Genomic DNA, 14,499 nt, shown 5'->3' with positions numbered 1-14,499 from the left:
AGTCGGTGCTGCTCTTCATCAGGAGGTTTGGGGGTCAGAGAGGCTCTAGGAAGGGCTGTAGAAGGTGGAGGGGTAAGGTCATAGACTGTACAGTTACGTTCCAATCTCTCATCATCTCCAGAGATTTCATAGCCATGCTGGAAAGAGTACCCATCTTCAGATCTCTTCTGAACTCCTGAATGAAAATAAAATTCAACAGTTTTGCTTTACTCAACTCAAAATAATATAAAAACTTCAGTGTTCATTGTCTCCAGTGTTATCAGTTGAATATAGTGGTACTACTCACTGTGAAAGTACTTGCGACAATTTCTGATGCCTTTATCTGTTAACAAACAAAATAGAAGCATAACATTAAAAGGAAAGAAAGTGATACTTTTCTTCTAAGATGCATAGAAACATGCAAAATAATAACATGATTTGGATGAAATATAACCAATCACACATCGTCCTCCGATTCCACCTCCTCAAAATCCTTGAGACAAAGTGTATTGCTAGAATAGAAGCCTGGCTATCGAGGCTAGGCAGATAGTAACTGCTTTGCTGTACATTGTTAAAACAATATGCCTACCCTACCTACCTTCTGCGCTGTCCATTGATGTAGAAAGGATTAACAAAGTTAGTAGAAAGCAAAAAGCGATGCTGACGTCCATGGTGGCAACCTAAATTAACTGATCTCACCCCCAAGTGAGAACAATATATGTCTGATGCAAACTACCGTGATACCACAGGTTTGTTTACCTATTTTGACATAGGAATGCAGGTGCCTCAGATGTGGGTTTGAGATATTGAAAAACATGAAACCAACAAACCATATTTTTAATGAGTAGTAAGGTAGGCCTAGATAATGATAGTCTGAGCTACCATTTACTAACTAGGCCCTACATTATAATTAGTATCAAATGCAATTACACAGGTAAGAGCCATATTTCAAAGAATGTCTCAAAAACTATATAAAGGTATTACATAAAATGAGTGAAAGAGCTCAAAGTATACCAAACAGCATATCTTATCAATGGTGACTCTTTCTGCTTTATACTTTATTTGTACCGTCCACAACTCTCTGCAGGTTGGCTGCACAGACTTGTCCCTGCATGGCTCCAAAACAGCAGGTCATGCTGTGCCCAAACGGTAGATCGTGAAAGATCACATAGGCTGTACAGGTCAGCTCAAACCCACAATGCAATACTTTGTTTTCAAGAGTGTTGCGTATACCTCTATTTTCACCAATGGGATAATCATTTGTGGGTGGGTAATGGGTATAGATTTTGTTGAGCTGGTCATTTAAAAAGTAGCTCAAAGTAAAAAAAGTGCAGGCACCCCTGAGTGTATAGCCTATAACTGGGTGAATAATAAGTCATTTTAGTGATTTGGAGTCCTTGAGCAGCATTTCTTCAGCAATTGTTTTCCGTTGGATCATTTATTTCTTTTGCTGCATATCTTACATGTGTGGATGCAGGTTTAACCTTACTTGCTACTTAATCATCAATAATAGTGTATACAATTTTCATATTTATAATCTGCTTGTTTGTCTCTGTTATTATTTCTTACCTTTCTCCTTTTTATTATTGTTTGGTTTCTTTTTTGAAATTCAACCAAATACCTGCCTGTAGAAAAAAACAGGGATGTGGGCAGGGAAACAAACCTATAGCCTACCTTATATGATGTCACAGCATCATGAAGGTACTGTAAGACCCACCCACCTCACTGACCTCAGGCACTTTAGGGTTAAATAAAAGTGGGGAGAAAAAGACAATTTCAATCCATCCAATATACAAGCTCACTTTTTTGCATTGTGAAACCTGGACTCAGAGCGCCACCAAGAGGCCAAGAGATGGACAAAAGTAAAACTGTAACAAAAGAAAAGTAGGATATTACATAAAACACATAGCAACATAGCAAGCCAGGTTATCTAAATAGGCATATAAAAATAGGCTTTTGTATTGACTTGTGCTTTCGTTTGAAATGTACCCATTCAGTAAAAATTTCAATCAATAAATCAATAAATCAAAGCCTACGGACGGACTTGTATGTGATGTAAGTGTGTGTGTGTGTGTGTGTGTGTGTGTGTGTGTGTGTGTGTGTGTGCGTGTGTGTGTGTGTGTGTGTGTGTGTGTGTGTGTGTGAGTGTGTGTGTGTGTGTGTGTGTGTGTGTGTGTGTGTGTGTGTGTGTGTGTGTGTGTGCGTGTGCGTGTGTGTGCGTGCGTGTGCGTGTGGTTGGGTGGAGGTGAGGGGGGGCTCTTTGAAGTTTTCACTTCACTTCAACCAATCCAAACTCAGTGCCTTGTTGCTATAGCATCCGAATACTCAAACACAAAGCGGTTATGTAATAGTCTATTAGTCTTAATTGCATGTGAACTCAACTCTTCTCCAATGTTTTTGTTTGTTTGTAAGTTTTTTTTAGCCTACGTTTCTTTTAGCAAATTAACTGAGCACCGAAAACCTTAAACGCCATAGCATTGTAATAGCCTACAGTTTTACAGGGGGAAAAAAGTGCCTTACGAAAACGAATCTCTGAAAATGTTATTCCACATTTGATTTGCAGCAAATGATACCAAGGTGATGTTAAAAATGGAAGCATGTGGTTATAGATGTATTTTCCAGAGGTGCATGCCAGTGGCTGTGACGCCATGACTTCTAATGTAATTCGATTCTTCAGCAAATGAGAATTGAGAATGTGAGATTTTGGGGAACAGGGAGCTCGGAACAAGATGGCTGGCCCGGGACAAGGAAAGTGTTTTACTTATTTTGCACAGCATAAACAATACATTTCGACATCGTCAACTTGATGTGTATAGCATAACGTATCATTTATAAATATTATAATCAAGTCTAATGATAATTGGGTAGATTTATACAACGCAAACGCGAAATCGTTTTTGAGGTAGGAGATTTAGATTGAGGGGGTTTCTTTTCCAACGAGTGTAACGTTACTTTTCACTATATTCACTGACATAGAAAGTGGAAACAATGTAGCATAACAGCTTGTTAACTTGTCCGTTTTTACGAAACTTTTTTATATGGCATAACATTAATAAAACCTATTTTTAAGTTTTAACTTCACCAAATGTATCTTATCTTATTTTATCTCAGCCAACGTTCAGTGTCTTTTAGACTAACATAGTAAACGACATTAACTACCAGAGATTGGTGCATGCGTAGCCGATTTTATTTCATGAAGTGTTGCGTTATAAAGGGCAATAAGGCTATTAGCTACTTCACTGGACCATGAGCTCGACCCGAGTCAGATCACAACAACCGCAGACCCAAGCTGGCAGGTTCCCTGCGGCAGCAACTTGTGCGTCCTTGCCGCACAGATTTGACGCAAGCGAGGGGATTGAGATGGAGAACATTCAGCATCAAGAGTCGGGTCTGGGAGGAGTAGTAGGCACCCCGTCTCCCCCTTCAAGACAAGCCTGGAGTCGGGATAATCCGGGGTTCGAACCCGAAGACGAGATAATGCAGGCTGACTGGCCTCCAGCGAGTCCGGGGAGGAGGTCAGTGTCCACGGCCTCTAGCAGCAGTTGCAGTAGCGGCTTGGGGAGCTACACAGGCGGTGGCAGCAGCACCCACATCCACCGTGGAGGACTTTACCCCACTCCGACTGCGGATGGCAAGCAACAAGACAGACACGAGCACAGTATCTGCATGAAACAGATACTACACAAAATCAGAAGTGAGTCACCGCTTTTAACTAAAAAACAAACCAATAAATAAACCACCAATAAATAAACAAATACATAAATAAAGTAGGCTTAATAAAGTAATAATGTATAAGTTCCACTTGTTTATCTTTATCTGATCTTTTTTTTAAGCTAATTGTATAGCCAATTAGCAGGTGGTATATAGGTGGCCTAAGCAAAACCTATACTGTAAGACCTGTAACAATTTTGGTTAATTTGCAGTTCTGTGGGGAACAGAGCTAATGGAGGACAGTGACAGCAGTCGAGAAAGGTACCTCTGGAATATACTGCGAGAGATGCTCACCTATATCACATTCCTCATCACCCTCTGCATCTGTAAGTAAACATCCCCAAAAGTGTTCTCAGAGAATTAATGCTGCTGTCTTTGGAACCTTTGGGGAATGAAACCCACCAGCCACCATAGTTATTCTCTCCTAAAACCATGTGACTCATCTGTTTACAATGGTTCCAAAGGAAGCCAGTGTGGACAGATGAAGTTATTCTGACCTTATTAAAGGAAACCAAAATAAACACCCCAACACCAGTGTGTCTTTGACCAGCTTCTCCGTCTCAGAAAAAGTATTTTCCTGTCTCTTCTGCTTAATGATTTTGGTAGCTGAAAATTGATCTCCCTTCACTATTGTGAATGTAATTCCATATTCTTACCGGCAGCATATAAGTTTGAGCATCAGAAAGTGCAGCTTTCAAAATACATGATGGGAGTCCTAGCCTGGCTTTGCCAGACTCATAACGTGGATTCACTGACGCCTCGAGGAGGCCAGTGAATCCACAGTATGAGTCTGGCAAAGCCAGGCGGATACCGGAGAACTCGCCAGTTTACCAAGTCGCCACAGCGAAAATTCTTCATCAATGTCTTCATCGTTATGCTAACATGCTGTCTTCCTCAGTGTAGTATCAAACTCACAGATGTTATAGTTCATTTCCAAAGTGATCAAATTATTTTGTGCAATGAAATGGTCAGCTAGATGACAAGTAAGACGCGCAAACGCGGGAAGCGAACGCAGCTCGTACATATTTGGGTTTTTTTAAGATTTTTTTTAAAGTTAATTTTTTTTTAAGTTAATTTTTTTTTAAAGTTTTATGTGGACCTGGCCCCTTTTGTGCCGATATATGGAGCTGAGTGATTTGTTTGTGATTGATGCAACACACTCCATATTTGGACGTATAGCTGCTTTGGGGACTCCTTATATGGTTAATTGGTTATGCGGAGCAGCGGGACAGACACACAGACAGACAGACATGATTGCGAACGCAGTGAGCACTTACTATGAGACCTAGCAGATCATGTCTGTCTGTCTGTGTGTCTGTCTGTCTGTGTGTCTGTCCCGCCTTTGTGCCCATATATGGAGCTGAGTGATTTGTTTGTGATTGATGCAAGTGTCTGTCCCGCTGTTACGTCACCATGACTCAGCCATAACCATATAAGGAGTCCCCAAAGCAGCTATATGTCCAAAACCCAAATATGTACGAGCTGCGTTCGCTTCCCGCGTTTGCGCGTCTTACTCGTCTGCTAGGTCTCATAGTAAGTGCTCACTGCGTTCGCAATGATAAAAAGGTGAGTATGTGAATACCAATGATAAATAGGCCTACCATTTCAGGAATTGTTTACTAATTGGTTAACAATGGTTCGGTACTTTAAACTTTTAGCATTCCTACTTTCTCTAGTGTTAACTCTAAACAACTATCCGCTCTCTCTCTCTCTCTCTCTCTCTCTCTCTCTCTCTCTCTCTCTCTCTCTCTCTCTCTCTCTCTCTCTCTCTCTCTCTCTATCTCTCTCTCTCTCTCTCTCTCTCTCTCTCTCTCTCTCTCTCAATTCAATGCAATTTAAATGAAGGTGAAGTAAAACTAAAATGCACTAAATTGCGGCAGGTTGGTAAACTGGCAAGTTCTCCGGCATTCTGATTGACCTACTGTACATTGCTATTGGTGAATGTTCTCCACTCTCTCTCCTTGTAATAATTTGTGCCAAAATGAGGTTTTGGGTGGATCAGAAATCATTTCCTGGCAAGCTAGGTCAGGTCCCCCCCCCCAGAAAAAAGGGACAAAATGTTTCAAGAGCCATTCTTGCTTTACATCAGTCTGTGATTGGCACATGGTTGTAAAATAGTTAGAAAAGGCAGTTCTAAATTAACTTCTAATATAGGGAATAAGTTCAGTTTTGATAATGGATTGTATGTTTGTGAAACTGTCCAATAGCACTTTCTACAAATATAAAATTGCATCATCACCCTGTAACATTATATTTGTAGTAAGCCTAGTAGTAGTAGTAGTTGTTGTATTTGTAGTAATATGAATATTGCTATTATTAGCTGACCTACCACAAATTCCACAATGAGGCTGTGTGAGCATTTTTCTCAAAGAAGTTAGCGACACCCACACCCACAACACTAGAGGGAGCGAGAACAATAATCTTGGTACCACCCACTTTCAAAACAAATATGGGTAATTTCTCCTTCTACAGCACTGCCACCCAAGTGTGCCCTGATCTGCTCCCTCAAAAAATGCAGTTCACTTGCATCTTTTAAAACAGTCCTGCCACCTGAATGATATTGATATTGAATTGTGTTGTTACTATTCTTGTCATGTCTATGAATTGATTGTGTAGAGCCTAAATGAAAACAAGACCGCAATGATGTTTTTTGGTGCTAGCCCTTTTGAAGTGTTTGACTGTAGGCCTACACTGTTGCTGTTTTTACATTCTGTCTATAATAAACTATTCAATCAATACAAAATGTCCAGCAGAGGGTGCTGTGGATCAACTAGACACACATAGGTTCCTTCCTACTACTATTGTGTTTGTACTTTACCTTACAGTGACCTATGGGATGGTGAGCTCCAATATGTACTACTATACAAAAGTAATGTCTCAGCTCTTTCTGGACACACAACTGTCTGCTGGGGACCAGTCCACCTTCAGAAGCCTCTCTACCATGGAGGACTTCTGGAAGGTAAAAATAATCACACCCGTGTGAACTGAGTGGTGCAACTCCCCTCTCTCTCCCCCCCTCCTCTCTCTCTCTCTCATTAGCAGGCAACAGTGCAGCACTAATACTATCTCTCTCTCTGGCACAACAGCGCCCCTACTGGTAGTCACTAGTCAGTCATACTGGTGCTCATGAACACATACTGTAGTGTACATAGGTGAACCAACACATAGGTGAACACGCACATTGCTGTTCCTTGGAGTGGTTGCACCACTCAAAGATGCTGCTTAACGTTTGGCAAAATTCCTGCCTTTTTAGCATAAGATGTTTTTGTCTCTAATTTGAATTGTTCATGAATAACGTTTTGAATACCTCACGTGTTTTTCCTAAATCAGTGGTTCTCAACCTTTACTGGGTCAGGGCCCATTGAAAATCTTGAAAGTGTCCGCGACCCTCGGACCCACCCATGGCAGCCTTTCGGTTGCTGTGTTAAGATGGGTGGGCTACGTGCATTTTCAGATCATGTTTTGATTTTAATGATCAATCTATCGATTATGTTGCGGCTTAGATCAATGGAACTAACGAATAGGCTACTTTAAATCTCTATTTAACTCAAACTTTATCGTAAATAACCTGTATCTGTAATTTAAACATATTTTTCAATGTTTTAATTTAAATAAAAATAAATTTTATATTAAGCCTAATGTTATAGTATCATTAAAATCTTAAATTAGTTGGGGGGCCCACTTGCCTGGCAGCAAATAGTGTCTGGCCAGCAGTGGCCATGCCAGGCTAACTTATTGTAATATCCCCAGCCACTGGGCCACCACTGGGCCCCGGCCCACAGATTGAGAATCACTGTCCTAAAACTTCAATATCCAAAAGTTCACAGAGGGGCCTTTTCTGCACGGCATGTACTGGGAGGTGTGGTATAACAACCAGAGCCTGCCAGAGAACCACAGCCTCATCTACTACGAGAACCTGCTGCTGGGGGTGCCACGCCTGCGACAGGTCAAAGTTCACAACGAGTCCTGCTCCGTGCACGAGGACCTGAGAGATGAGGTCCACGGCTGCTACAACATGTACACCTACAGTAATGAGGACACCGCCCCCTTTGGGCCCAAAAATGGAACAGCGTATGTCCCGATTTTATATTTGCATGTTAATGTATTAGTTTAGTATAACATTTCCCCGGTATCATAATTTTGTACGTTGGTTTAATGATACGCCGTATAACTGTGAAGTGATAGACTAAAGTGCCAACCAGATAACCAGACACTAAGTGCATCAGACAAATAATAATATATTTAACAGACTAGACCATTGAGCATTTTAATGTGAGGTTACTTTACCAGTCTTTCTTCTTGTTGTTTGTCAGGTGGGTGTATGCAACAGAAGGGAAACTGAATGAGAGCAGTTACTGGGGTCAGGTGTCTAAATATGGGGGTGGAGGCTACTACCAAGACCTGTCCCGGACCAGAGAGGAGTCGGCCGCTCAACTGCGCTTCCTCAGAGACAACCTCTGGTTGGACAGAGGCACCAGGGCTGTGTTCCTTGACTTCTCTGTCTACAATGGCAACATCAACCTCTTCTGTATCGCCAGGTATAGGAATCAGGTCATAGTAATGCATTTCCCGCTGCAATTCGTCGAACTGTATTTATCATGACTACAGCAGTAACAGCACACCTGTGTATGTTCGTGCTGCAGGTTATTAGTGGAGTTTCCCGCCACTGGTGGTGTGGTGACCTCCTGGCAGTTTCAGACGGTGCGTTTGATTCGCTACACGTGCGGATGGGACTACTTTGTGGGTCTGTGTGAGGTTGTCTTCTGCCTCTTCATCCTGTACTATGTGGTGGAAGAGGTGTTGGAGATCCACATCCATCGTCTGCGCTACTTCAAGAGCCTGTGGAACTGCCTGGACGTTGTCATTTTAGTGGTGCGTGTGTACAGACATTTACACAATGTTTTAAAGATTATTATGCATTTTAAATTCCAATGATCCAATCTGAAAATCAGAGCGTCAAGAGCTGATTAAGGTTTCAACTGTCAAGGGTCAAGGTTTCATCTCATTTCATATTCCGATGCATCTCAACTGCATTTGTGTAATAGAATGAAGTGAGATTTATATCTATAGTCTATGTTTTCTGTAGGTATTTGGTAATGCTTTGTTTTTAACTAGTCAAATAGCTAAGTGAAATCTGATCATTCTTTATTTTTCTACTTTTCCGACCTGTTTTTAGCTGAGCGTTGTTGCCATTATCATGAACATCACTAGAACTGCCATGGTGGGCAACCTTCTCAAAGGCCTGTTGGAGAACCACAATGCTCACCCTAGCTTTGAGCCGCTGGCTAACCTCCAGATCCAGTTCAACAACGTAGCTGCAGTCATCGTATTCTTCTCCTGGATCAAGGTACAGTAAGGCTCTCAATGTGGGCCATGCTCACTGCAATGTCATTATTAATATATATAATGTATATATTAATATCCTTGGCTCTAAATGTTTCAATATGTTATTTGGAACTTTCTACTTTATAAGTCTGTTTTACTCCAGTATTTACAAACATTACCTAATTGACCTATAAACAAATAAATACATACAATATTTAAAATTGACATTATAGCTTTATTCAGTTTTCCCTGAATAATAAAATGCTAAATGGTGTTTGTTTTTAATCTGGTCAGCTTTTTAAGTTCATCAACTTCAACCAGACGATGAGCCAGCTGTCCAGCACCATGTCTCGTTGTGCCAAGGACCTGGTGGGGTTCGCTATCATGTTCTTCATCATCTTTCTGGCCTACGCTCAGCTGGCCTACCTAGTATTTGGAACCCAGGTCAATGATTTCAGCACCTTCCAAGCTAGCATGTAAGTTGCACATGCGGAATGCCACAAGTTATGTTTGGGTTAAGTTATGTTTCTTTAGCTTTTATTTGCCAGGTACAGTGTAGATAGACAGGAAAACATGGAGAGGAGGGGAGTGACATACAGCAAATGGTCTGCGTGACAACGTGGTCTGCCTGCCCATAGGCTGGCCGGGCCTCCTTTAAAGCTATTTTAATATAAGATGTTTTTAACAAACTGTCTTGCCATTTACCTTCTCCCATCTAGTTTTACCCAGTTCCGGATTATTCTGGGAGATTTTGAGTTCTCTCAGATTGAAGAGGCCAACCCTGTCCTTGGACCAATCTACTTCACTACCTTTGTCTTCTTCATCTTCTTCATCCTCATGGTAACTTGTAAAAGGCCTGCCTACTAGGGGAGTCCTTACCTAGGGGACTGCCTACTACTATTCTCCCACAGAAAATAAGGCTCTTGTGTGTTTCAAATGGTGGATGCCTCATTTTAAAATGAATGAAAACAATTATTTTCTCACTGACTTTTGTATAGAATATGTTCCTGGCTATCATCAATGACACATACTCAGAGGTGAAAGCAGACATGTCTCAGCAGAGGTCTGAGATGGAGATGACCGACCTCATTAAAAAGGTAGTGCACCTACATGGATTATAATAACCTAATCAAGATAAAATGTATCAAATATAATGAACTGTATATGCATAATGTATATCTTTATATGTCTGTACAGCATGTATCTGTTCATTTATGTGTACTGGACTGATATTCAGTATATCAGGCTGGCTAGGAATCCTATGATATTGCAAAATCATATAGTCAAGCCATACATAATGAACTTAAACTTGTGGGTGAAAATATTTCCCCTCCTTATGATGAGTGATGATGTAGTGATTAAGATGCCTTCTCTACTGAACTATCCATCCAAGCTATAATCCTTTAGAAACACCCTTAAGAACCGCTTTCCTCCACCGTCTTCTTCCAGGGTTGTAACAAGGCCTTGATGAAACTGAGGTTGAAAAAGACTGCAGTAGACGACATCTCAGACAGCCTGCGCCAGGCCGGCGGGAAAGTCAATTTGCAGGAACTTCGGCAGGATCTCAAAGGGTGACCAGTTCAGAGCCTTCATATCAGATATTTTGTTCAGCACACGTATGCTAAAATAACACGGTTAATTGCTTGTCTGACTGAGGGTCTAAGTACGGACAGGGTGTGATGTTTTCTGCCTTTGTTAAATATGGGACAGAAAGCCCCTTTAGACTGTCACAGTGATTAGATGAAATGTTCCACAAGGAACATTGATTTGGCCCAGGTCAGTACAATAAAGATGATCAAATACACAGTGGTGGAAGAAGTACTCAAATGTTTTACTTAAGTAAAAGTATAAATACTGCAATGTAGATGTACTCTGTTACAAGTAAAAGTCACATATTCAAAATGTACTCAAGTAAAGTACAAATACCTCAAAATACAGTACTTGAGTAAATTAATTAATTAATTAGTTAATTTACACCATTTACAACAGTTATGTTTGTGTGCACAGGAAAGGCCACACAGATGCAGAGATTGAGGCCATCTTTGCCAAGTGTGACCACGATGGAGAGCAGGAGCTGACAGAAAATGAGCATCAACAGATGAGAGATGACCTGGATAAAGAGAGGGTGAGTCATGTTGCCATGTCCCTTTTGTACAGCGTGGCTGTATGGCAAATCTAGAGTCATCTGACTATACGTACAGACAGAGATGTATGTATACGTATGTATGTATGTATACTGTATGTATGTATGTATGTATGTGTCTCAACAGTAGATCAATCGACAATCACAGCACATGCCACTATGGGAATGACGTCACTAAACAGAACTAAACCTGACCTTTGGCCATGAATTGAATTGAATTGAGATCCTGAAATACCTAGTGAAGTAAAAGTGACCGTAAAACAATATGAAGTGCATGAACATTTTCTCTTCTGCAAATCTATAAGTAGCACATAGATTGTGCTATAAAAAAGTGAACATGTGTGCAAATCTTATATATATTCTTTCACAGCGAATGTTTTTAAAGGTTTCATGACATTAAAGGTATATTCAGTGATTTCACTTAATTCAAATATCACTTATTTTTTGGATAATCCTTCCTACGGTGTGCTGACCATATAAGGAGTTCCTCCCTGTCCCCAGTGAGCCTCTGGGGTCAAAAAACCCTAGTTTTGGTTTGGCAAAGCCTTCATCCAATCAGGATGAGAGGGGCCTTCCTCCAATCATGATCGAGTGGGGGTGTTTCACACTTTTGCACACGCTCAGTTTGTTTGTGCCCATGAACCAGGAGGACTTGGAACTGGAGCGTAATTCACTTACCAGACCGACCAGTGGACGCAGCTTCCCCCGTACCCAGGATGACTCGGAGGAGGATGACGACGAGGACAGCGGACACAGCTCCCGTCGCCGTGGTAGCAGCTCAGGGGGCGTGTCTTACGAGGAGTTTCAAGTGTACGATTTGTTTTTGTCTTCAAACATAATTGACAGTTTGACACTTAAGTTTCAAGTGACAGCCTGTGAAACAGACATTGGTTTATCAGAAGGTAATGTAATGAGTTAAAATAATTAGGCAGACATATCCATTAGGGAAAGAATATCTACCAAGCAGAAATCTTTAAATGATATACGGTAAACTTAGGCCTCTCTAACATACAAGTTGGAGCTGTATATTATCTTTTAGCAAAACAATTAAATTTAATTAAACCCTAACCCTGTATATTATCACTGTTGCAATTAACCACTCAAAACTTCTATACTTGAATTGCCCTGAGTTGACCGGAGTTGGCTCTGTATTTGGTCTACTCTTTTTTTCCAACGTGTCACTACGCGTTGTGAGCTTGTAGATCACCCTAGGTTCAACTGGTTAAACTAAAGTAAGCTGAACAAAAGTAACTCAATTAATTAGAACGTATTGTATTGTCTAGGCTTGTCCGGCGAGTGGATAGGATGGAGCACTCCATTGGCAGTATAGTGTCCAAGATCGACGCTGTCATAGTGAAGCTGGAGGGCATGGAGAGAGCTAAGCTCAAGAGGAGAGACGTTCTTGGCAGACTGCTGGACGGAGTGGTGGAGGTGAGTGGTCACCGAAAACTGCTACAGTACGACAAATTTTTTCACTGCCCGGGGGTAAACCTGGTTAAAACTGTAACTTGTTTGAAATAGACACTCATGCTTTCCAAGGTGTGATTTGGGCTTGGAGAAGGAGTAGGACTAAGGCCCTATACGTCCTCTCTGGGGGCGAGACTATGACTAGGTCGTCTAGTTTTCATGAGTTTCATTAGTCAGGTTTCACCTGACTAATGTGACTAACTTTCACAAATTGCAAAAACAGCCTATCTGCAAGTTCACAGCTTGTAAAATAGATAGATGATCTGCTATTTTTGCTAAGTATGGAGATATAAAGTTTGCCCGACTTGCAATGAGTTATCCACTGGTTCTGAATGTGGGCTCTGGGGGGGACCTCTCCCAGTCTGTAACTCAGTCTGTAAGTGTGCAAATGGAACCAAATGGACCAAATAGATTTGGTTCCTTTTGCACAAAGTTGAATTAACACTGAGGATTTTACAGATTGGGGTCCCAGAGAGACAAAATATTTTCAACCTGTCTATTGCATATCAAACTGGGGGACCTTGAGAATCACTGCCTTCATCTGTGTGTTAGGATGAGCGGCTTGGCCGGGACACAGACGGCCACAAGGAGCAGATGGAGAGACTGGTGAGGGAAGAGCTGGAGCGCTGGGAGTCAGATGACACCGTATCACAGGTCAGCCACCAGCCACCAGCCACTCCAATTGGCCCTCGCCCCCGCCCATCTTCTTCACTGTCCACTGACAGCCCCGACGCTGGCACCAATGGGAGTGGCCACGTGTGAAGATTTGGCGCTCTATCCCCAGCTTTTCCACTGACGAACATCCATTCCATTCTGGTTATTAAACATTTCCCCCAAGTTGAATTAAGTAACTTGTGGAAACTTAAAAAATTTAAGGTTTTTGTTGGCATATGTTGTTTGTTGTGAGTTGGAGGGGCATTTTTTCATCCTAAAACACAGGTACCTCGGTACAGTGTGTGATGAAAGCCTCGACATACCACAATGACAAAGTAAAAGTGCACAACCACCTCAAATATGGAATGCACTGAAAGTGTGAGGTACGTTACCGTATACATCGGAAATACAGAAGCTGTTTAAAACTAAAGTGAAGTGTTAATCGAACAAGCATATGACAGTTATGTTAGAATGTTCTTTCTCAAGCTGATGCTAATGCTTACAGAACAATGCAAAGTACAAATGAATTAATGATTGTAGTGTTTGAAAAAGAGCTATATGAAGAGAAAAGGTATAATGAAGGATTTGATGAAGCGTATACTTTAAAATAGAAGTGCATGAAGGGCACAGCATTTAAATGCAATACACTTTGTAAGTAAGCTTATTTTGTTAAATTGTATTAAAAATACACAGCATATCATTTTAAAATACTTTATCCTGATAATTAAGTTTAGTGTCTTTTGATTATTATTTGATTATACACCAGATTTTATTGTTTCACAATGCAAGACATTTGTTGTCCAATGTTAATTTTGCTGCTTGATACTTTTGGTACTTTTAATAGGTTACAATACAAAAGTGTGGCACATTCTCTCTCTCACATGCGTGCACACTGCGCACACACACACACACACACACACACTGCGCACACACACACACACACACACACACACACACACACACACACACACACACACACTCACACACACACATTCACTTCTGCAACACAAAATGAATACCTTATTGATTTATATGATACATATTGTAACTCAAAACAAGCTTCAATTTGGAGTGCAATTAGTGTTCATGGGAAACCCATGCATTTATGTTTTTCTGCTTAGGCCCACCGTGCCTTACAATATTTCGTAGTCTATTTTGTATATCTATGTTATTGTACACAATAAAGTATATTGCTATTATTTCCTGTCATTTTTTATTGA

The 14,499-nt window shown here is 41.0% G+C and overlaps 1 protein-coding gene across 1 annotated transcript; it reads left to right on the top strand.

The window, feature by feature from the left end:
- The first annotated feature begins 2,660 nt into the window (after positions 1-2,660).
- pkd2 (polycystic kidney disease 2) lies at positions 2,661-14,478 on the top strand. Its single transcript, XM_080760606.1, has 15 exons — positions 2,661-3,673; positions 3,903-4,016; positions 6,516-6,649; positions 7,511-7,761; positions 8,004-8,228; positions 8,334-8,562; positions 8,867-9,037; positions 9,310-9,491; positions 9,735-9,855; positions 10,014-10,112; positions 10,465-10,586; positions 11,023-11,140; positions 11,805-11,968; positions 12,442-12,589; positions 13,178-14,478. Exons 1-15 carry the CDS (start codon positions 3,226-3,228, stop codon positions 13,385-13,387), a joined length of 2,736 nt encoding a protein of 911 aa, XP_080616732.1. The 5' UTR covers positions 2,661-3,225; the 3' UTR covers positions 13,388-14,478.
- The last annotated feature ends 21 nt before the right edge of the window (positions 14,479-14,499 follow it).

Source organism: Protomyctophum bolini (genome assembly GCF_963924005.1).
Source record: "Protomyctophum bolini genome assembly, chromosome: 3".
Taxonomy (NCBI): Eukaryota; Metazoa; Chordata; class Actinopteri; order Myctophiformes; family Myctophidae; genus Protomyctophum; species Protomyctophum bolini.
This window is presented reverse-complemented; position numbering and strand designations above follow the sequence as displayed.